Below are 24540 nucleotides of genomic sequence, written 5' to 3'. Positions count from 1 at the left end.
TTGGCTTTCAGGAATTTGACAAATCAACCTCGTGATAATTCTGGACTTGCCAAGTTTGTCTGCCACTAGTCTCATTTCTGAAATCTCTGGAAGTGTGCTGCTTTCTTTTCAACCAGGGTTATCCCACGTATGCCTCAAGTAAGAACATCACCTTATCAAGAATTTAATTGGCTGAAAAATGTTTAGTGATCTATTTTGATGGGAAATACCCTTGGAACAATGCAAAGAGGTCAGTTAACGAGGGTGGGTGGATTGTAGAGCTCCACTAAATGGCCGTAGCAGGGGATGGGGCATATAGGGAAATGACCTGTAGGGGCGTGGATGTGCCCCACAGGATTTTTTTTTTCACCAGCCTGTCAGCAATTTGAATTGATCAACCGAGAGGACCCTGGGTTAATTGCCCCTAGTCTTCACGGGAATATCTAGGTATTGGGACCCTTTCCATGATAAAAAGCTCACTAGAGACACCTTGACCACGAGGAAATTTATATTATGAATCACAGCGGTAAAAAGTATTCAAGTGTAAAGATACAAGTGCCTAACAGTATAACCTTAATCAACATTTTCCAGATGATATAGGGCGTTTTCCAGATGATGAAATCTGAGCGCGAAAGCGAGGCTATTGTCTGGGTTTATTTACAGCTTTCTAGCAAGTATTTGGAGCTCTTTTTTAAACCAGGCTACCCCATCTTCTTTTAACCGTGTTTCGCCTCAGGCTTTATTGTAAAACAAAAATGTTTCTGAAATGTGCAAAAAGGCCGCAGACAAAGTTCGCATACAAAGGCCTCGCTTTCGCGCCCAGAATCTTCAAACTCTGCCACGCTGCCAAACAGTCCCTAGGTTACACAGCCAGTAAAAATCATACATAACAGAGATGTAGCCAGGTTGAGGGGCCAACATCAAAATACTGGGAAAATGTTACAGAACGACCCTTTTGACCATCTTCTATCTGTGTCGGTAGAATGCGTATACTCATTAAGGGTCTTGTTTTGCCCATAATGTGGACATTTCCTCGTATTTCGACCAATGTAGGATCCTTGTTCACATGAAGGCAAATATCTGCGGTCGCGAGTTGGAATAATTAACTGCTTCACATAAAGCCAAACATCTGCATCAGTGAGTTGGAGTACGCCATTGGCTTCACGTCTGGATGGGGCTACAAAAGAAAACAATTTATTTGTGATTCAATCAGTCCACCGGGCAGGGACCATGTGCAAGCTTGCGCTCTGATAATGAGGTGGTAGCAAAGAGTAAAAGAGGTGGCATTACAATAACTGAATATTTCCAGGATATTGTTTGAGGCTCAACATTATACCTCGTGTTAGAATTTCTTCAGTCACGTCATTTTAGACTCGATATTCTGGGTAGTATGGGGATCAGATTTTTAGGAGGGTCTCATATTTAAACCAGAGTTTCCCCGCCTTTACAAATACTCGCTCTTTCACATAACTTAAATTGTGAGATTTCTTTGCCGAGTGCACATGAAAATATTGCGATACAGAAATGGTGTAGTGCCCACAAGTGTAATAAAACCACAAATGTAATAAAAAGTTACACACAAATTTAATAATGTCTCAGTAGAGATTTAGACACTGCCTAAAAGCGGAGTTTGCTTCGAATACACGGCTGTTGTCATAACATTATCTATCAAATCTAATTTGCTGTTTATGGCATCAATTTCATATGGACAATCTTGTTTGTTTGACCAATTAGCATGTAGTTCACTGCTGTCAACTAGTTATTTAGCGATTTTTGTCATTAATTAGTGAAATCACGTTTTGCCGATGTGAGCATGCTGCTAGTGTTTATTATTTTTTTTTTGGACTACAAGAATTAGTAAATTCTTTGTCGGCTATTCTAGAATATATACAAAGTGAAAAAAAAATGTCATGCGTTGCTATGGTGACGTTTATCGTCGTAAGCTTTAGTTACTCTTCACTGCAAACTCATCACGATTAATATATCGAATACTTAGAGTAAACAATTAATCTACAAGGAAATAATCCCGTTTCCAATAGCTTTTCTGTTTCGCCAGTCAGACCACCATACTGCGCCAATCAGATTCATGCTTTATTTATCCTAGTACGGTCCCCTGGCTTGCCATGGCAAATAAATATCGAGATTACGAGTTGTAGTCCCTCTTTCGTCTCCACTTTAATAGAAAATGCGTCCTCATATATGGATGGATACTATAAGATGTTTGTGGCCACTTTTTGCAAAAGGGAAAATCACGGCATTTACGGTTTTACGGTGGGTATTGAAGCAAATTTGTGATTATCTGTTATACTTTTTAACTGGTCTTTTCGAATGTAGTAAGAAACTTACACTGCAATTGGCTTCTTTTAAACCGAATTCAAGGGAAGCCGTACGCCATTTAGGGTGAGCATTGTTGTCTGTTATTTGTGAAAATAGACCGAACCCAAAGGACAAGAAGGTTCGTTGACATATATTTTTGGGCTCAATGTCCTCAGCAAGTAGGTGGTAGACCTGTCTTTAACAGCCCCCTTCCATGTTATCACTTTTGTGGGTAACTTGTTATCACATTTGTGGGTTTATTACATTTGTGGGTAACTTGTTTGTGGGTTTATTACATTTGTGGGCAACTTGCTATTACATTTGTGGGTAGTTATTACATTTGTGGGTAGTTATTACATTTGTGGGCTCTACATTGGTATTAAAGCTCACAAGATCACTTGAAAAAAAATGGCCATCAAGAAGGTATACCGAATACCTATCCCACGGATCCATGTGATGAATTCTGCATAGAATAGATCCGTGTCCCAGCAGAGCCAACTGTGATCCATACTTACCACAGCCTCGTAAGTTGTGAACTTGGGCTTAAGGTCGTCACCCATTGTGATAAACGCTCCTTTATTTCCCATTTGGTCACTAAAAGACAGCATTACATCGCTTGAGCTTGTGCAACATTTTGTTAGCTTGCTTTGAATTAGCCATAACTACACATTTTAGAGGTATTTGATGAGATAATGTTTTTTTTACTCTAACCCAACGTACCCTTGTTCAATCGAAATAAATGTTTTACACCAAATTATTATTTTTTTTATAACAACAGATGTACCTAAACTGAAACCTCGTCTTGGGGAACCACCCAAATAGGTATGTCAAAATGCAAGCGGGTGCGCAAAGTGGTGTATGTAATATAAAGTATACATACCAATAGTTAGGCGCAGAAAATATTGTGATGCACTTTCCATCGTGCATAACCTCGTAGCCTTCTGGTTTAACTTCGTGACTTCGTATGATCAGTTCTGCAGAGAAAAGCTTGACATAAATAACTAGGCGAATCTAGACACCCTAGACTGGCAATTCATCAGACAACCGAATAAGTTCCAAAGCTTATTCAAATAAGTTCCAAAGCTTATTCAATTTCACCAAGGCAAACATGCCATCAAATTGTCGATGTCTCAAACATACATCTAACACTTTGAATAAGTGTTGTGATTCAACGAGGAAAACAGAGCTAAAATTTACCAATGGTCATTGCTTAATAGTTTATCTATAACGGCACACAAAACTTGGATATGGACGTTTCTTGGCAGGTAATAATCAATTTCAGGGTTTTTTTTTTTTCGAGTAAATGTGGTCAAGCTCTTGAAATGGTATAACAAAACAATTGGTTATAGGACAAGGATGTGGTTACTGCAAATCTTACCAAGGCCATTGTCCTTACAGAACTTTTCAGTAATGTCTGGACCAAATTGGATCCCGACTCCTCGTTTGCTTGCAGATCGGCCAGGCTGAAAATAGCATAACTTTTTCGTTAGACAATATATGTCAACTGGATTCGCACAAAATAATAACATGCTGTTAAATCCTAGTAAGTGCAAGGAGATGCGGGTTGATTTTTTACAGTACAATAGTTCTCAGTGCCAACCAATAGCGGTCGGCGGTTCCGTTATTGAGTCAGTCACCAGTTTCAAGCTTCTCGGTGTGTATATCTCTTCGGACCTTAGTTGGTCATCGCACTGTGACTATGTGATCAAAAAGTCAAACCGTCGTCTCTATGCACTCAGAAAACTAAAATCATGTGGTGTCTCAGAAAGGGATTTAGTGTCTGTATACTGTTCTCTTATAAGGTCCATCTTAGAGTATGCCTGCGTTGTCTTTTCCAACCTTCCGCAATACCTATGTGCTGCCTTAGAAAGAATTCAAAAAAGATCTCTAGGAATAATTTTCGGTAGTGGCCTTAGCTACGAGGACGCCCTCGAACGCGCATGCTTGTCTTCTTTAGAGGCGCGGCGTCACAATGTGTGCAGAAAATTCATAAGCAATATCAAACAGGGGAGCGTCTTATACCCCCTAGTGTCAAGCAGACTTATATCCTCCAATTCGCCATACTCCCTAAGATCTAAGCGCGCACATAGTGTGGTTCCGGGTCGCACGGACCGTTTTTCCAAATTCGTCTCAGCGCAATATGCTGGGGATTTAATGTTATTATGAATTATGTATGGTGTAATGTATTTTGTAGTTAGCTGACCCCACCGGTAATTCAGTTGTAAAAGAACTGCAAACGGTTGAAATAAACGAGCATTATTATTTGATGATCTTGATGATGTTTGATAAGAATTTTTCAATTTATTTAAAAAAATCAAGTTCTCTTGAAGTTGCAAAAAAAATGCATTGGGTGATCGTTGTGTCCCAAGAAAGGCCTGTGAGGGAATTAAATCTTTTTGGCAACAGGTTGGTTATTATTACTTTTTAAGGTCTTGGTAAAGGTAAATTTGACACCACTGTTTGTTTTTGTTGTTTTTGTAAAAACTGTATCAATAGTTCTTAAACTTTATTTTTCCAAAAAAAAAAGTTCTCCATAAATCGCATTCTAAGACGGCTAAAATGGGCCTTTGCTGTTTCCCGTGACCTGTTGACCGTGAATTCACGCCAAAATCTTTGACTTTTCTAGCGTATTATTTTGAGGATAGAACTCGAGCTTGTCGGGCGTAACCTCGCGACGGGTTTTAAGATATCGCCTTCAAATTTTCGACTGAAGATCGCTTTTATAGCACTTTTTGTGTCCAAATTTCGCCAGAAATGAGAGTTCCAACTTTCATTCGTGATATTTTGTTGACAGTGTCAAATAACAAAAAGTCCTCACACACTTTGGTAGATCATCTACCTGTCATTGAGATGCAATTACGTGCAAGTACATGCGCAATAACGCGATGGTGCATTACGCTCAAGAGTAAACTCCATACTTCTGAGTTTGAGGCCTCAAAACTTAAACACGGAATTAGCTATTGGAAAAATAAAACTTGCAGGAGATAATTCAATCTTTTATTTGTTATACAGTTTGTACATGTAGTGAAAATTGCGGCGAGACAATATTTTTTTCCGCGGACACGTCGTTTACCTTTACCGAGACCTTAAATAAAGCTTTCTCTGGGTTAGTGGCAGGCGCACCCTACCTGTGGCTGGGGGTCTGACCATAACAAATCACACATGGGACCTAGTGGGAAAAATGACAACAAAAATCAATATTCCTTGTATCTTTGGGTTTCACCGAGTGTGCTACAAGTTCTGGGATGGGCATTACGATATCTGGCACAAAGTACAAAATATTTTTTTACCATATAATACCTTTTTTACTGCAACATCATAAAAAAGAACTTGAACATAAAAACTTGATGCTGAGATGGTGATCAATTGAAGCTTGTAAGCCAAACACAAAAAAAAATGATGAAAGAGAACCTAAATCAAACAATTTTAAAAATCTTAAAAGCCAATTACATTGACATTCAGTTAAGGTCCCTGAAACAATGAGGAAGGAAACAACCCTAAGACAAACCAAAGATTTTCAAGTCAGGATTTGTTAGTGGTTATGTTTTTTTTAAAGTTTCCTCGATACCCATAAACCACTGCAAGTTACGACACTACATGGATTCCCTGAGTGGTTTGCTGGTTCAATGTTTTTAAATTCATAATACACATGTTAATATATTAGAGATCATGATACAGAAGTACCATTTTAAATCCTTCAATTATTTTAATAATCCTACTGTACCTTCTGAAGGAGGCTGTTTGTTTCTAGAGATAGTTCTTAAGTCATCCAGCTTAATGCCATCAGTGCTAAACAGACCTCCATGCATAACCTGGTAATAACAAGGCTAAGATTAAAATCTACTGGATATATATAAATGGATGAGTAAGAAAATAAGAGACATGGTACCAGCGCTTTCTTGTTGATGAGGTGACAAAGTGGTAACCAGTTGTACACCTCAGTAAAAAGATCTACCATATCAGAGGTGTATGTGGGATGTGTTAAGGAATGAAAACCTTGGACAAATAGACAATGAAGACAAGAAACCAATACAATCAACACATGCCCAAAGTTAAAAAGGATATTTAGCTTTCACTTCTCCATCAAATCCGTACATCTGATTCATGGAACTACTTTCATGATTTCCTTTAAACAAAAATGCACTGTCATTAGTACCATAACCCAGCAATTTGGAGGAACTTTCACTCATAAAAGCAAAATTTAAGGTTGGCCAAAAACATAATCTATTTACTATCTAGTCTACCTGTACCAAGAGCCCACTTCTGGAACTTAGGTCAATTGGCTGCTTAAAAGTTAAAAAAGTAATATATTTTCACCAAGGGGTGCTTCAATCCAAATAAACATCTGGATGAAGAAATAGGTAAAAATAAATTGAGCTGAGGCTGTGACTTAACTGAGGTATACCATAATGACTCAAATAAGCACCATCCTTTAAATAAGTACCCCCACCCAATAAGCAGGACCTGGAATTTTAGTATAAGCCCCACCCTCCCCTCCCCCTGGAAAAACCTCAACAAAAGCACCACTTAAACAGTGTAAATCCTTGCATTGACATTCTCACATAACAACTTTTAAATCCAAATGAGCGCAAATTTCTTCAAATGTCATTTATCTAAAATAAAGTATTGTTCTCAATAGATTCAGAAGCTGGTATTTTCCGCTGAAGTGAAATAAGCACAGCCTCCCAAATATAGCGCCCCTTTACTAAAAAGAGCTCCCCCACAAAGACCCAAAAATTAGTGACCAATGTTTCTTGCCCTAGGGAATGTTCATTTACATGGAACACAGCTACAGACCTGATCTTTTATTTACCTCTAGACATAAAGAAGTGTTCTGGGTAGAGTAACTTGAAGCTGAAAAGTGTAAATATTACTTCACAGGAGAATGAACCCCGATCTACAAAGTCGCCATTGAAGAGCTGTTGGGTTCTGTTAAGGATAAAATTCTATTTGAGTTGATCCTTGAACCACATTACAAATATTTCTTATTAACAGTAGCCAAGTTTCAAATTCTATTGTCCCTAATACAGTGGGCGCCTTAGTTTCAGACAAGTTTGGTATTCATTTGGTATTTGTTACAATTCAAAGCAGGGATTTGTGCTGATATATATTCATTTACAGTGAGGACAAAGAAAGCGGGCCATGCTGAACAACTTTGACCAATCAGAATATGCTTGAACACTGTAAACATTTTGAAAAAAAGTTCAGCCAATGAGAAACGCCGGACGTTGTATATTTGACCTTGTACGTGTAGAGCTTTTTTGTCTGTCGATTGAGTGTGGGAACACCCTAACCTGATTGGCTGGAACTTATTTTTCAAAATGTTTACAGTGTTCAAGCCCGCTTTCTGTGCTCCCACTGTAATTTATGTCACACTGAGGCTCTAACTGTATAGCCATCATAATTTTTCAGTCACGAAAGCTTGCCTCTTTATGATGGCCTAAGTTGTACAATTCTGGCTTAGAATTTTTATTTATGAATCAAATAAGAGTTTGACATGTTTCACTTGTGATTGAGATTTAGATGAGACTATTATCTTTTCTCTTTCTGCTCAATCACAACAGTGGTACCTCAGCTTGGCTATAGTTAGAATTTCTTTGAAGGACAAGCCTCAGACTTCCCTCAGACATTCCTTGTATTCATTAAGGAGCTGGCACAATTTCCTTTCAGATGTCCTTTGTAAAATTCTGGCTCTAGTGGTGGCGCAGGTGAGCATACCCCCCTACCACTCTGCTAGATGTGACCCCACCTTCCATGGAACTTTAACCTCATTGCCAAAGGGTTGACATGGAAGCTAACTCATACTTTTTATCTATTTCAAAAACAGATAAATGATAAAAGATCTAGAGAAGAGAGAGCTTAGAAAGAAATTCTGGGAACAATTCCAGGTATTTATCTATGGCCTGTAGCAAATCCTGAGACAAACTAAAGCACATGAAGGATACATAAGGATTCTCTTTTGATGGAAGGCCATTGAGCTTGAAGATGTTTAGCAAGTCATAGAACTGACCATGAATATCTCCACAAACTGTGAATGTCTTACCCTGCAAAAGTAAAGAAACAGTATATACATTCCTGACAAACTGTAATATTAGCCCAGAAATTATGTGTAAGAGGTATTATAAAATTATTCTTACCTTGGGTATAGTAATCTCTATAAGAGATGGCATCTTTTCAAACATAACCTTTGCTTGCTTTAATATCTACCCCCAAAAAAAGAATCACAGGTTAATCTCAACAGATTTTGATATTTTAATAATTTAAAAGTAGTTTAAAAGTATTCAAATTCGTTTGCATTAATTGGCTGTACAATATGGACCCCGGTGATCATTCTTTAAATAAACATTCCTATAGTCTTACATCCTAATGTTTCGGCCCTATCCTTAGTCTCTGGAAAGCTTTATATGTAATCAAAAGAAATTTTTGAAGAGCTGGTAGTTGGAGTTCTTCCAGACACGATTTCAAGGAAAAACACAAATCCATAAATCACATAAGACTTGGGAGACTAGTTAAGCACATAACCAGTTATCCAAGTCTGTCATAATGGTGAGCGCATATGTTACCAAATACTATTGTCTACAATAGTAATGTATAGGTTTGTTATATATATGTTTTTTATATGACACAGCATACTCACTTACCATATAGGCATATTTCTTATGTATTTTCTTCTGATCTTTAAATCTATCCATCATTTCCTTTATAAATTCACTGGTTATTCCATTTTCATCAATTCTAGGTCCATCATAATCATTCTCAACAACTGACGAACAAAACAAAACCAGAAATAGTTAGACATGTTACTGTAGATGGTTTCAGATCTCCAAACATCTCAAATCGAAAACATCAACGGTTGTCTTAAATTACAGCAACAGGTGACAGTATCACCAAAGCTTATATACTAATCTTGAATTACCTTTTTTTTAACAGAAACAGGTTATTTCCAAGGCATGTACCCTACTTACCAATGGCATCAACATCTATACTGTCAGACACTAATTTTTCTTCTGCCGCAATGGCCTTTTCAAATGCTTGTCTTTGTACTATCTTTTTACATTCAGTATATTTTGCCTTTGCATCTTTATCACTAGGATGAAATTTCACAACCTTGGAAAACAAACAAGATTTACTTATAAGCAAAAAGGCATGGGGAGCATAAAGATTGAAAATAGGCAATTACATTTAGAAATACATAATCAAATTATCCAGTTTATATCAGAGCAAAACAAGGGTACTATAGCCCCAATGACAACACACCACAAATTGTATTTTTTTTTTCAAAAAGAATCAAGTTATAAAAATTAAGCATCAGTTTTAAATTAAAAATTAATTAAAAATTAACTAAAAAACCTTTTGTGATTAAATGTTAGATAGATTTTAATTACCATTTCATAGTCCTTTAGGCTTAGTTTGAACTTTCCTAATGCCATGTTTGCAGTTGCTCGCCGATAATAGCCCTGAAGATGGATTAGAACAGTTGAGTATTAATTTATAAAGCATTTTAAGGGAATTGGAACAAGGAATTCAAGATTCCATGGTACCCATGTTTTTTTCCCACACCCTGTCCAGATTCACCAGTAGCAGGCCGAGAAGGGGAGGGGGACCAATTGATTTGGTATCAAAAACCATCCCAGATAGAACAAAAGGGATTTTTTTGCCTTTGCAGTATCTCCACGGGACGTTTATCGTCAGATTTGGCTATGTACAAGAGTACATAGAGCTTATGCTTTATAGTTTTGTCAACAAATAGCACGTCCATTGGAAACCAAATGTGGACCTTCGGCCGTTGTGGGGGGGGGGGGGGGGGTGGTACCCTGCACCCCCTGGGTATGGGCCTGTTTTGTCTCAACTCTATCTGTTACCGCCATATATATATATATATATATATATATATATATATATATATATATATATATATATATATATATATATAGTGTTGGTTTGAGAAAAATACAAACTACATAGGTTTCCCTACAGGTCTGTTTCGTGGTTGCCCACTCATCAGGGGATTAGGAATCCCCTATGTAGTTTGTATTTTTCTCAAACCAACACTATACACCGCTCTACTTTCGAGTATTGAGCACTTTCTATGAAAGCCTTCAGCCATCATTTTATATATATATATACATATTTACAACTGCGTTTCTAGTATAACTAATTGTGTTTGCTCACGTGCAAGAACAATTACAAAGATGATCTTACCTTGATGTACTTCCGATCGAGCTGAATAGCTTTGTTAGCATCCGCAAGAGCAAGTCCATAATACTCAGTCTTAAGATAGCAAAAACTCCGGTTGCCATAGTACGCAGGAACGTCTGCTTTCAACTCGATCGCTTGAGTGTAAAATGTTATAGCGGAGTTGTAATTCCCTTCTAGAAAATTAAACAGAGTAAGTATAACTTCATGTCAACTTTTGTTACAGACCAGCATAATATAATTTTCAATGGCCATGGGCCACTTACAATATCGCAGGTAATAAAGTCTACCTTTGAAGTATCCATTAGCTTTCAGTTTTAAATCTTCTGCCTCTTTTTCCAATGACAGTACATATACATCGGCTTCTTTGACTTCCACTGTAGCCGCCATCTTTGATCTTGAAGCGCCAAGATCACGAGCTCGTGCCCAATTTGTCGGAGTGCCGCCACAGGAGACCCGAAAGCCTCGACCAGTCTTGGAAAGGTATTAGCTGTTTGTGGTAAACAGTGACCGAAAAGACGGAATTGATTGACAAAAGCTCCCCATATAGAGATCCGGAGATCCTCCTGCAGAGCCATAAAGTGTTCACCTTTGCTCTCTTGAAACCCCAGGCCTCCCCCCATGAGAAATCCTTGATTCACTCTTAATCAGGCGATTGCTCCCAGTTTTTTCTCTTCTTGCAAAAATCTTATAAAAGCTGTGTTAGGATGCGTGATAATAAGGGAAATAAAAAGGGTGCCTCAATTTTTTGGGGCTGGTAGCCCAGAGGCTACCCTAAGGGATGACAAATTGGGTGTGGTAGAAGGAATTTTCAACACTAAGAAATAGCAAAATAAAAAAAAGAAGAGCTATTGGTCGAATTTTATACCCCAAGAGATGACAGAATTGGACAAAAAAAGTCATATACTTTTGAAATAGCAGTTGGTCACATTTTATACCCTAGGAGCTAGCAAAATTGGAAAAATCCCACATCACCCCCTAAGGGATAGCAGTTGGCCAAAACTTGATACCCTAAAAGATAGGACAATCCCCCATTTACTTTTCTGGAGAGTCCCCCCTGGGCTGCTCTCATTGCAGTACATAGTAGTGGTGGATCCTCAAACTACAAAACCTTGTAATTAATACCAAAGGCAAGTACTGGTATTCTACCATTTTAGACAAGTAACAACCCCATCCCCCCCCCACCAAAAAATGCCTACAGATGAGGCTAAACGATTGAGGGCAAGCTGGCCTCATTTCCAACAAAACACATGGGCATTATAGTTTCCATTTTATTTTCCTATGATAGTAAATAAATTATATGATACGAAGAATGCTTTGTGAACCAATGACCTTCCTGAAGGTACTTATCCACCAACATAGCAGTTACAATGATTTACAATCTACAGTAGAAATACTTTAAAACACTACAGCAAAAAATCAGTTTATATACATTTCGTGTTTTACAGTAGTAAGTGTGTTTCGATTATAATCAAGAGACTTCACCAACAATGTGTAAAAATAGATTTAAACTAAATGAGAAGAAATTTGAAAAATAAGTATGAGTTTTTAAAGGTCAAAGAGAACAATTCAAAACCTAAAATACTTCATAAAAATGTAATCCCCTTAAAGCCCCATCTCTCAACCATCCCTTTTTCTTCTCTTTACTTTAGCGGGGTATTCATCATCAGATGCTGAATCTGTATTGTTGTTTTCTGATTTTATATTTAATGCATCAAGAGGAGACGTAGTGTCTTGTTTAAGGCTGTCCAGCAAATCTGAACCAGGAGATGCACTCAAAAGAGAGTCAGATGTGAGAAGGGCAGCAGTGGCCGCTGCATTGAATTGACCCGTTGACCTTGCTTTCTCCAGTGCTCGGACTGAAAATAAAGAAAAGCTAAATAGATTAAAGTTCTTAAAACCTTTCACTTATATCAATCTAGCCAAAACAAAGCATAGATAAACTTTCAAATTCTGAAAAGAGAATTGAATATGATTGAAATTTGAATTTTCTACAGATCTTAAAAAATTTTCCTGGCCGCGCGAAAGGAGATTGAATCGAGTGAATAATTCCAAGTTTTGGCGGGAAAATCTGAGAACAACGTATTTCCTTTAAATCCGTTAAAATTCAGAGACTGCAATACCACAAAATATTGGCTAATTGTTTTATATTTCAATGCTACCCACAATGAAGCGAAGAATAATTTAAAGTCGAGAATTGTATGCAAAAAAAGAAAACATTGTTTTGTTGAAGGTTTCAAAAACAGTGCGCGCTTGTGAGAAGGTCGCCATTCTTGATTGCGAATGCAGTGCGTGCGCACAATGCAAAAACAATTCAAAGACTAAAAATATCTGCTAAATTTTGCAGGTTAAATAAGCATTTCACTTCCAGGTCGAGATATAAAGATGACGGGAAAAGTTGTAAACACACAATGTTCTTCAGCAATAACTAAGAAGACGTTATGTTTTTTTTCATGTAATTTGGTTGACATCTCGATCTACGTCACAAATGACTGGACCCGGGCCTTTCAGTTCATGGCCTTATTTTCGAAGGTTGACCAAAATACCTCAATATTACAGATTTGAGTTATTCGTGCGAACGCATGTTTTATAGGGTCCATACGAACCACATACCATTTGGAAGATAAAAATATAAAAAAATGGCAAAGTCTATCAAATCTGAAAGGTTATATGGACTTTAAATCATAAATCAATCAATAAAAATGACTGGTTCTCATATGGATATAATTATTCTATCTGTCATATTTCAAGCAACAAGTAGTATACTTTATATATACAATATAAGTAAAGAATGATTGTCAAAGCTTAAAAAGCTACACTGATTACCTCACATGTTCAATCATTCAATTATTTCACACGTTTCAATTGGGGGTTTGCTATCAATGCTAGATGTCAATGTACGCAAATAGAAGCCAAGCAGTGCTGACAATCAGGGGTGTGTGATTGGCTTAACATTTTTTACCTTAGGTAAGTGGGAAAGTACTGACTTAATCTAAACCCAGTACATACCTTGTTGATCTAAAATTAAGTTTTGCCTTTTGAGATCATCTATGTCAGTCTGTTGAAAAAGGCAATAAAAATATTAACCTATAACAACGGTATTAACATGGGTGTATAACCACAGTATTTATAAAAACAATATCAATGTGGGTATATAAGAATGGGTAATCATACAATTTCGAGTTCAATTCGAGATCTATTTGCACAAGTGAGTTTTTTCAAAAAGTATTGTTATTTATGAAAACTGAATACTTTTGCATCGAAATCATATTTTTATCTTATTTCTGGCTTTTCCTTTCCATATTAGAATTTTTATGGAATTTTTTTGGAAATTGTGTAGAGTATCATACAGTATCTACGGTTTAAGAAAATACTAATTTTCATGGATTCTGGCATTACAACTTTTTGCACTGGTGTTACATGAAAATTGCACTGCTCTTAGCCAATCAGAGTCAAGAAATTTGTGCATATTGTATATCATTACGACAACAGTATCAACGGCATTGAACCAAATAAAACAACAGAATCAACATGGGAGTATAACAACAGTATCAACATGGAAATATAACAACAGTATCAACATGGGTGTATAACACCAGTATCAACATGGGAGTATAACAACGGGATCAATTTCGGTGTATAACAACAAAATCAATTTGGGTGTATAACAACAGAATCAACATGGGAGTATAACAACAGTATCAACATGGGAGTATAACAACAGTATCAACATGGGTGTATAACAACAGTATCAACATGGGAATATAACAACAGAATCAATTTGGGCGTATAACAACAAAATCAATTTGGGTGTATAACAACAGAATCAACATGGGAGTATAACAACAGTATCAACATGGGAGTATAACAACAGTATCAACATGGGTGTATAACAACAGTATCAACATGGGAGTATAACAACAGTATCAACATGGGTGTATAACACCAGTATCAACATGGGAGTATAACAACGGGATCAATTTGGGTGTATAACAACAAAATCAATTTGGGTGTATAACAACAGAATCAACATGGGTATATAACAACGGAATCAACATGGGTGTATAACAACAGTATCAACATGGGAGTATAACAACGGGATCAATTTGGGTGTATAACAACAGTATCAACATGGAAATATAACAACAGAATCAATTTGGGTGTATAACAACAGAATCAACATGGAAGTATAACAACAGTATCAACATGGGTATAGAACAATAGTACAGCATGGGTGTATAATAATTGTATCAAAATGGGTGTATAACAACAGTATCAACATGGGTATAAAACAATAGTACAGCATGGGTGTATAACAACAGTATAAACATGGGTGTATAACAACAGTATAAACATGTGTGTAGAACAACAGTACCAACATGGGTGAGAAACAACAGTATCAACATGGGTGAGTAACAACAGTATCAACATGTGCATAGAACAACAGTATCAACATATGCATAGAACAACAGTATCAACATGTGTGTATAACAACAGTATCAAGATGGGTGAATTAACAACAGTACCAACATGGGTGTATAACAACAGTATCAACATGGATGTATTACAGCAGTATCAATATGTGCGTAGAACAACAGTATCAACATGTGTGCACAACAACAATATCAACATTGGTGTATAACAACAGAATCAATATGGGTAGCATTGGCTACTCTTACCTGATGAGAGTGATTTTTCCGTCTCATGAATTGTATGTAGTCTGTTGCTTTATTAAGAATTTGAGCCCTAGAAGCCTATGAAAAAAAGATAATGATAACAATAATAGAAATTAAAATAATAATGTATTTTTTTAAATAATAATTAAAATAATACTTTATTATGTCAGCAACTCATTCTGGTGAATTGGGGCATGCTGATTGTCTGTTAAGTGAACTGGATAATAAAAAATTTATGCTTGCGGCCTCTTTATAAAAAGTCTACGGGCAGGCTTTTATTTCTCAGTACAGACCCCAGGCTCAGTAGTATTTTATTTAAAGCTCTACGTACACAGAATGCTGTTGACTGTGAAAACTTTCATCAATCTCCAAACAATGAAAACTATCACTAGTTTAGCTAATTTGAAAATTTTATTAAAACCCATGATAAATGAGAATACTTGATGGTATTGGGTTTTCGGTGTGTGATAGTTGCAACATCATCAACAAAACACATACTGTACATATCATAAAAGAGTTGATTTTGGTGCTCATTCAAGTAAATATGGTTAACTATTAAATTGAATACTAAAATGTCTTGTAGGTCATACGCTACAGAACACATGTTAAACAGCAAGATATGTTGAAGACAACAAATTCCAAGTAGATATTTTTCATCTTATATTTGATGTACAATTTTTAGGGCTGTGTTTGGACATGTTAGTGATCCTTGTTTAATCACACCTATGATTAAGTGAAATCATCCAACTTTGTGAAAGAAATTACGCACATCGTGTATACAGTTTAACATCAGCGTGTATAAGCATGCCCGAAAACAGCTGCAAGCAAAACACAAATCCACATAACAATATCCACTCCTACATGCCCTAACTAAGTAATCTGTGATTAATATTTCGATAAACTCAATAAAAAGGATATATCATGAACATAACCACATATTTAGCGGCATGTAAATTTATCAGACAACAGCCGTCCCGAAAACTAACAAAACATAAATTTACCCATTACTCAACCTAAGTAGTGTGTACTTTGCACGAAACACTAATTTAAAAAATTATCCGACAAGAAAAGGCAAACCCCGACAAGTGTGGAAGTCGCCTTGGTGCAGAGGGAATAAGCTTCTTTAGAAATCTACATGAAGAAGTTTTGACAGGTAATGTTTGGGATAACATTTTCTCAACCACATTAGGTTCACCTTGGACTGGGTGGCGGTTGGTGTAAACATACCTTTTCGCCTTGTAAAGAAGGTATTGAGTCCCGAAGATGGGAGAAACTGTCTTTAATATGGTCCCTTCGCTTTCTCTCTAAAGCGTTATGATGGGCTCTTTTGTCGGCCTAGAATGGGGAACATCAGATTCAACAGATAGCAGGGCAACTTATTCTAACTACATGGACCAGGAGAAGTCATTAAAAATTCAGGAGCAATAACTTCATGGCGTGACTCGCTGCGATCGAAGCGAAAACAAGCGCGATTCTCGCTCAAAAACCCTCAAACTTAAAATAAATCCTAATCGAAAAACGCAAAAGGTATACCTTGTTTTAGTAACACATTTTTGGTTGACAAAAAATACCGAAAAAAATGTAACACGTGCTTTTCTGTTTCAAGCCATGTGCACAAATTTGTCGCTGAATTTGACACCAAAACATTGTATTACCTGGTTAAGAAATTCGGTTGTCCCCCCTTCTGCCGTGTCCTGAAACGAATTAGAACCGCAGAATCGAATCTATTTAATCTTAGCCACCCTTGCGATCGTTCTCTTAGATAACAGAACTTACATCGTCGCCGCTTTCAACGTCGACCTCCTTTTCTTCGTCGCTCATGTTAGTTTCTTGGCGAACGCTTCGCAGTTTGCTGCCTCGTGACCGCGCACGTGTTCAACAACCGACGCTACTGAGGCTGAGCCCACGGTGCTTATTTGCATAAGTAATGTCCTTGAAGTTCGGCAAAACTAGTTGTATTGTTCGCGCGCCGAAACTTGTGTAATTTAAAGCATTTTTTTCTCAGCGCAGAGCATAAGGGGCTCCGACTCTCCCGTCAATCAAGTGTACGCAAAAAAGCTTTGTTGGTTTTTTTTTATAGATGGTATCCAGAATAGCAAAAACGTTTTCCAAGCAAAAGTAACGTGAGGAAAACAGTAGCTGACAAAGAGGGAGGCTTTAGAAGGCTCCCCGACCCTTTTGGGGCTGCTAAAGAAAATTTTTGCGTGAAAAAGATGCCCCAAAAAGCATTCCTCTGCATGCCCTAGACCCCGACCCATTTCTTTGTGCGTTTTTTGTTCCCTGAAAACATGAAAATAGACAGCTAACGTCTACGACACACTAGGCAGGAGCGGATCTAGCTTTTGGCTAAAGGGGGAGTTTGGCTCAGTGACAAAGAGGGGAGGGGGTGATTTTTTAATTACATATGGCTTTCTGGCAGCCAAAAGGTAGCGGGGGAAACCCCCTACCCCCCCCCCCCCCCCCCCCCCCCCCCCCCCCCATATCCGCTGCTGCTGCTAGGCGATTTCACTTCCCGGTGTTCGCCAGCGAATTTGATCATCCGTATCGGACAAATCCGATATCGGCGGATCGGACAAATCCGATATCGGCGAATCGGACAAATCCGATATCGGCGGATCGGACAAATCCGATATCGGCGGATCGGACAAATCCGATATCGGCGGATCGGACAAATCCGATATCGGCAAATCGGACAAATCCGATATCGGCGAATCGGACAAATCCGATATCGGCGAATCGGACAAATCCGAAATCGGCGGATCGGCCGCCGCTAAATTGAAAAGATCTTGGCATTTTTCAGCCGGCGATTGAAATTCAATCGTATCGCCTAGTGTGACGTAGGCTTTGGAGTACCAACATAAAAGTATTTCCTTCTTGGGAAACACCTTGTTTGGTGTACATTTTCTCGATCTCACTTGATCTGATTTTTATTCTTTAAAGGTCACTACAACAGTTCCAACCTGAATTTAGTTTGGAATAATACTAATACATACACTGCATATCACGGTGCTGCACAAAAAGATATTTATAGTTAAAGCAAATACATCTTATAAATAGTGTTAATTATTATCCACATTCAAGGCGATAGCACCCATTTTAGTTCCATTTCTTGGAAACCAACATTTATACGTTACTTGCCATATGGGTGCCATGGCCCTAAATCGGTGGTCGATAAAATAATATTTTGATTACTGTATTATAATTACCCTGACCCCCCATAATCTTCATACTCGGTGATTAGGATACATTTTAAAACGAATACTGGTTCTCTCTCCCTGCTAACAGAGCTACACAAGAAAAAAAGTCCTCTGTTAGCAGGGAATGGTTCCCTGGGCATTATCGTGAAAGAAAACGTTAGTTATCACCTCTGATGAGGGAAAGATACCCTGGTTCCAGAACCTCGAACGTCCTTAGTGGTCAGCGAGCTTGAGACGTCGCAAGTTCGCTAGCCACGAGGGTAAGGCCGGAAAGATAAACACCATCCTGCCCAAATGCTGTCTTCACTTTCAAACACTTACTCTGCCTTAACATACAAATATCTTTCTATCATTTTTACAAACCCTTTCTAAGAATAAAACGTCAGGACACTTCTCTGGTTTCCTCGTACAAGAAGTACGGGCGGAAGATCTTTCGACAGCATCTCTAGCCAGCTCATGTACATTAGCGGTGTCGTCATTTCCGCAACCGGGACCGGAAGTGAGATGACAACCAGCTTGGCATTATTGGAGCGTTTGCGCACAAGTTCGCCTATCCTTATGGTGCGAAGAACTTTCTTGTCATCAATTGGTCCATCGTCTAGCTCACGCCCTACAGGGAGTGCGCGGAACGCGTCAAGGCTCTCCCCAGAAGGAGCGGTGTTAGCACCGGGGACCTGCACCACGCTACTCACTTGAATACGGAATTTCTTCATGAGGTTCGCCATCTTGAGCTGGTCCGCCTTGATCGCGTGTTTGGACCGGATGTCCAAGTAGAAGAGCCTGAGGTCGCAGCTGCGCCAAAGCCGATGCAGGGTCAGGAGATATGGTAACAGTATCGTCAGACCTCCATCGTCGTACAACCACCACACGTCGATCGTTCCGCGCTGCTTTCCCTCGAACGCTAACTCCTGTTCAGGTTTCTGTAGCGGTTCGGCGACCGGTTCTGGGCGCTTGAACTCGTCTTCGTTACAGATGGAGTCAGTCAGAGAGACTTCGTCAAATTCGATTGTCTCCTTGCCAATTCGGAGTATAGCAACGCCGAAGTCCATCTGGAAGGCGTCGTTGATTACGCCAAAGTAGCCCTCGAGGTCGGCCAAGGGAGCGATCTGCCAGTCGTTTTTGAAGCCGAGCACAAGTGTGTTGGGTTTCATTTTACCGAGCCCGGTGAGATGAAGCATTGCCTGGACCCCGGTTCGGAGAGAGTGCGCTGAAAATGTAAAATGACATACGGTAAAATGACTAAGTCAGACCGCCTACAGAGCTAACTTCTATCGCTTTATTCATTCTTACTTACTTGTCCATTGGCGCCCTGTACGACAGAAACATTATGAAACTGATACAGGATTTATCGAAGGGGCGCAAATACAACATTTTTAGAAGCAGGAAGGGTGCAGATTCGGGATTTGTCGAAGGGGTAGGATAGTTCTACTAGCGTTGATCTCAGTGCCCCTTATACTCTACTTACCTGTGGTGGTTGCCCTAAAGGCCTTGATCTTGTGCTCTTTTAACCACTTAGCGTCCTCCCTCTCTTCGTCGTCACTGATCTTGTCAAATTTCTGCCTGCACACGTTACCATACATCATCAGACCAGAGTTCTTGGTAAGCTGAGACGCGATGTACATCAGATCCGGACGCTCTGCCGGACGACCACTCAGGACCAAGCACTGCGGCCGGAAGTTTTTGACATGTTCCTCATGGGTGTCGAGAAGGGTCGTGAATCTAAGCGCGCTCATGTAGGTGTTGGCTTGTCCAGATGACCCCCAATTCACCTGAGAAAAAGGTTCGGTTTTTATATTAGGCACCTTAACAAAGAAGACGGGAACGTTGACAAACGCGAACGAATCTCTTTCGATTTCATTGTCCTAGCAGTCGCCGTCATCCTTGCTTAAGGTCCTTATTCATCAAACGCAGGTCAAAATTGGAGTTCAGAAAAGTCTGAAGACAGAGGCGAAACTAGAACTTTTTCGTGATACGTCCAAGTACTGCAAAAGGCTTTTTTTTTTCAAACACGTCTCTATTGTTATGTTATGCGGCCATTTTTGGGTACGTTTTAGCGGTACAGATAGCTATGCACCGGAGAGAAAAACAATAACAGAATAAAAAAAGTGGCATAACATTAGTACTCACATTAGGCTTTCTGTAGTCCACAAACTTATACAACCCAACCACGATCATAATCGTCACCAGAGCGGCCCACCAGTTGATCAGAAACATGATAGCTACACAAAGGAGAGCCCCTATCAGCGACACCCACATGTTGTAGAATCTAAACGAGGGTCTCCATCCCGGAGAACGACCCAAGGAGGCGACGAATGTCGCGTAGTTGATGAGCGCATAGACAATGAGGAAGAAGTTGGAGATAATGGGGGCGATGGCATTCAGGTCCCCTATGGCGGTAAAGGCACACGCGATGAGAAACGCAAGGACGTATCCGCGTTTTGGTTCATTACCAGGACCATAGCCAACTCCAAAGTAATCTATCTTGGGAAAAAGCTTGTCCTTGCACACGGCTTGGAAGGTTTTAGGAGCGCCGACAATGCTTGCTATGGCGGAAGAGAGGGTGGACGCAAAGATACCGGCGGTCACAATTGGGCCCCACCCTGAAGCCTTTTGCATCGCCTGGAAGGAAAAAAATAAGGTGGTCAATAAAAGTATCTTCACAGAAATGGCCGCCCCATAATTGAAAAGGAAAAATAGATTTCTGTATGAATGTAAAACTACAGTCAAGCTGTAGAATATCTAGGTGGTCTGCTTAGGCATGGTGGAATCAGGGAAATAAATTAACATGAGGTTGCAAAAAAGCAACCGCTGTCATCCGCAATATTAAATAAAATGTCACATAGAAAAATAAAAGAAACACAAAATATTAAGTTGTAGTATATCAATGAATAAGTGAGACAACATCTTTTAGTATCTCAAGAGTCATTGTCTAGTAAAAGCACCCTTTTTTGTCTTTTTCTTACCTGGTTATCAAAATAAAGTCCAAACAGGCATTTCATTGTATCACAGGTTGGTATAGATGTGACATTACTCTGACTTGATCCATTTACCACAGCCACAGACATTACAAGACCTGTAGCATCTCTTGCATATGTAGCTCCTATTAACCACGCTAATACAATATAGACAAGACTACTGACAAGAATTGCGAGTAATGTGCCCTTTGGTACAGCCGTGTGAGGATTCTTCAAATCACCAGAGATATTCACACCAGCAAGGATACCTGTTGCTGCTGGAAAAAAGATTGCAAAAACTGAGAAGAAACCTTCTCCTCGAAAGTCAGGCATGAAGTTAGTCTGAAAGACGCCATCTTGATAGCCTAGGAAGCCTTGTGCTTTGCTAGAGGCATTTTGTGGACCAATGAAAGTTCCTATGATGACATCTAAGATTGAAATGATCAGTACTGCCAAAAGGATAACCTGAGTGCGGACTACCCACTTTAGCCCAACCAAAGCGACGGCCAATATGAACACAATGGTGATAAGCCCAATGATGCGAACATCATTCACCTCATCAACAATAAGAGCACCATTTTCTTTGAGTAAATCCCGCACAGTCTCTGCAAACCCAACAACATACATTGCCACTGCTACAGCACTCGCTATAGAAAATATAATACCAATAGAGCCACCAAACTCTGGACCAAGGCTGCGAGAGATTAGATAGTATGCTCCACCTAAAACAAGGGGAAAAATATTCATCAGATAGGAGTGAGGCCAAGGGGGAAGTTGAAGGGCAGATCCAGTGGGAGTAAAACAAACTGTTGCCCACTTACCCTGCCCACTCTCCTTTCAGAGATTGTACTTAAATCTTAAAAGTTATAATGCTTGAAAATCCAAGAGCTGGCAATTAATCAGGCCCTTCTTTCTTGAAGGTTTGCACCCATTATTGACTTTGCCCACTGGCTTTGCCAATTTTAAAAGGAGCCCTGGGCCCACTGACCCACCCTTGGAAAAATAAGGCAGAGGCACCTGTATTTCTTTCTTTTGTATTCATTGAATGGAATCATCTAATACTTTTTAGCTGATATAATTATTATATCCATACTTACCTCCTTTAACTTCTCCATTAGTGCAGATGGCTGACATTGAAAGAGTTGTGACAGTAGTTACTACTGCAGAAAGCATGATAATGACTGTCGCCAGACCAATTCCTGCCTGCCCTACCACCCAGGAAAGTCGCAAGTACAACATAACTCCCCAAATATTAAGAAGGCAACCAAAGAATACTCCTTTAATCCAGCCAAACTTTGGCGCTGTAGCAGCATTACTGGACCTAATTTCGTCGCTCCCTGCTACATCATTGACTTCCATGTTTTCTTGCATCAGTGGCTAAAAAGGAAAAAGCAAGAGTTTTTTTTTTCCAGGAATCAAATCTGACTTTAACTAGCAATCTAAAAAATGTTGTTTCAGCTATGTTTTTGCCTACACAATTAAAGTTTTGGGTCTCTATTAAGTAAAGAAAATGAAGAGTACATTCATTAATCGAATTTGCATTAATTGTTTAAGCAATATATTTCAATATTTACTTTAAGCATGAAATGAGAAAAACAAAAAAGCAACTCTTTATTACCTGTGTTGATTTAATGTTTGAATATAAAAACAAAATTCCATGGAGATTTTAACTCATAATAGATTAAGGGATCTTATAACTTAAAAAAAAAAAAAAAAGAAAAAGTGAGGGAAATTGTATTTTTTTGTAAATATTGTGCAAAAATATAAAATAAAAAGTGGAAATATTACATTATATGCTCTCAAGTTCTTTCCATATATATGGATGGGCATTCAAAAAATTGGCTAAGGGGTGGGTGGGTGTGTCGCCTCTATCCCAATTTTTTTGGAATGTAAAAATACAGAATTTATCAATTAAAAATCAAAAGTAGATGTTGATGCTAGAATATTTAAACTCTTATGTATTTATTTTTTTTAGCTAGCAATAATTTGTTTTGCTTTTCTTCAAGTGTGTTTTAATCAATTGGCCAATATTATGTCAGCTAGACAAATATCAAATATTTGTGTGTGAATCTTTCCATTCTAAAGCCATGTAAGATTGGGAGGGCACAATACAGAAACATTAAGAAAATATTGGGGGGGGGGGGGCACGGCCATGCAACTTCTGGTCATTCCCTGATAATTTAAAATATATTTGGGGGGGGGGGCATATGCCCCCAGTGCCCCACCCCCTGCTACGGCCCTGGGATATAAGAATATATCTATTAATTCTTATACCCAAGAAACTGCTTGTTAAAAAGGTAAAAGACACAACAAATTGCACAAGTAACTTTGTAACTGTACCTAGCCATTTGCATGTAATTTATTGAATGTTTTTGTATTCTTTGTATGTCTTCATGTAGCAAAAATTAATTAATTGAAACAAAAAGAATAATCTCTGGATTGGTTTTTCTCTCTTTTCCATCAAGTGATGATAAGACTGAGAGAGAAGCCCATAATAAATAATCACATCCCATTTTCGCAACTTTTGATCACAATTACTGTACCACACCATCTCTCAGATTAGTTGTTGGGGTCAAAAAGCAACTCCAAAATAAATGCAAAGAGACACCTACCCCTACTAATGGTTCATAGTTTTCAAGGCCTTTCCTGAGCTCCTGTAGTGTTGGTCGTTGCATCTTGTTTCCTGGTCCTAAGGAGTTGGTATTTCTATAGTAAACCGTCATTGGTAAAGCCTCATTTGTTGCATAGCCCATGGTGAAGTTTTCGTGTGACGGAGTTTCTGCCCCAAGGCTTGTTTGATCCGCGTCAGAGAAATTTTCATTCGGCGGAGTCGTTTGATCGCCCATATTCAAGGTAGGCGATTCTGGGTTGAATTTGACTTTCCGGACTAAAAATCGCGGGGTTCGGCCATCGTCACTATCCTTAGCTTCGCCCATCTCGTTGCTTTCTCTTTCTTCTTCGGATGCATTCAAAGAGCTTTCTTTATTGGGACACTTCACGGAGTCAGCGCTTTCAAGTTCTTCACTCGTTTCACTTTTGACGTCCGCCATAATAAGGCATCAAACAGCAAGATGGGCTAAAAAGGCAGTTAACTAAAGCCGATGGAAACGTTGAAATTAGCACGCCTGATCGCCTTTTGTAAGACCGGCATTTTTATCCGGCTAGACCGGCGTAGACCGGCATTTGCTTCGTGTTCGGTCATCCACAGGGCTCCCGAACTCG

General features: G+C 38.8%; 2 protein-coding genes across 2 annotated transcripts; both read right to left on the bottom strand.

The window, feature by feature from the left end:
- Positions 1–469: 469 nt before the first annotated feature.
- Positions 470–17050, bottom strand: LOC5521645 (serine/threonine-protein phosphatase 5). Its single transcript, XM_048721183.1, has 22 exons — positions 16944–17050; positions 16823–16861; positions 16395–16502; positions 15171–15245; positions 13501–13549; positions 12117–12350; positions 10782–10973; positions 10498–10667; positions 9681–9752; positions 9261–9402; positions 8937–9058; positions 8433–8498; positions 8241–8339; positions 7109–7214; positions 6361–6421; positions 6185–6266; positions 6020–6107; positions 5424–5464; positions 3674–3758; positions 3176–3269; positions 2811–2889; positions 470–1156 (listed from the first exon to the last, which is right to left on the bottom strand). Exons 1-22 carry the CDS (start codon positions 16986–16988, stop codon positions 1091–1093), a joined length of 2115 nt encoding a protein of 704 aa, XP_048577140.1. The 5' UTR covers positions 16989–17050; the 3' UTR covers positions 470–1090.
- A 1028-nt stretch (positions 17051–18078) lies between these two features.
- LOC5521750 (solute carrier family 12 member 2) lies at positions 18079–24540 on the bottom strand. Its single transcript, XM_032367034.2, has 6 exons — positions 23931–24540; positions 22416–22695; positions 21328–22040; positions 20492–20983; positions 19830–20133; positions 18079–19571 (listed from the first exon to the last, which is right to left on the bottom strand). Exons 1-6 carry the CDS (start codon positions 24366–24368, stop codon positions 18733–18735), a joined length of 3066 nt encoding a protein of 1021 aa, XP_032222925.1. The 5' UTR covers positions 24369–24540; the 3' UTR covers positions 18079–18732.

Source organism: Nematostella vectensis, chromosome 2, assembly GCF_932526225.1.
Source record: "Nematostella vectensis chromosome 2, jaNemVect1.1, whole genome shotgun sequence".
Classification (NCBI taxonomy): Eukaryota; Metazoa; Cnidaria; class Anthozoa; order Actiniaria; family Edwardsiidae; genus Nematostella; species Nematostella vectensis.
This window is presented reverse-complemented; position numbering and strand designations above follow the sequence as displayed.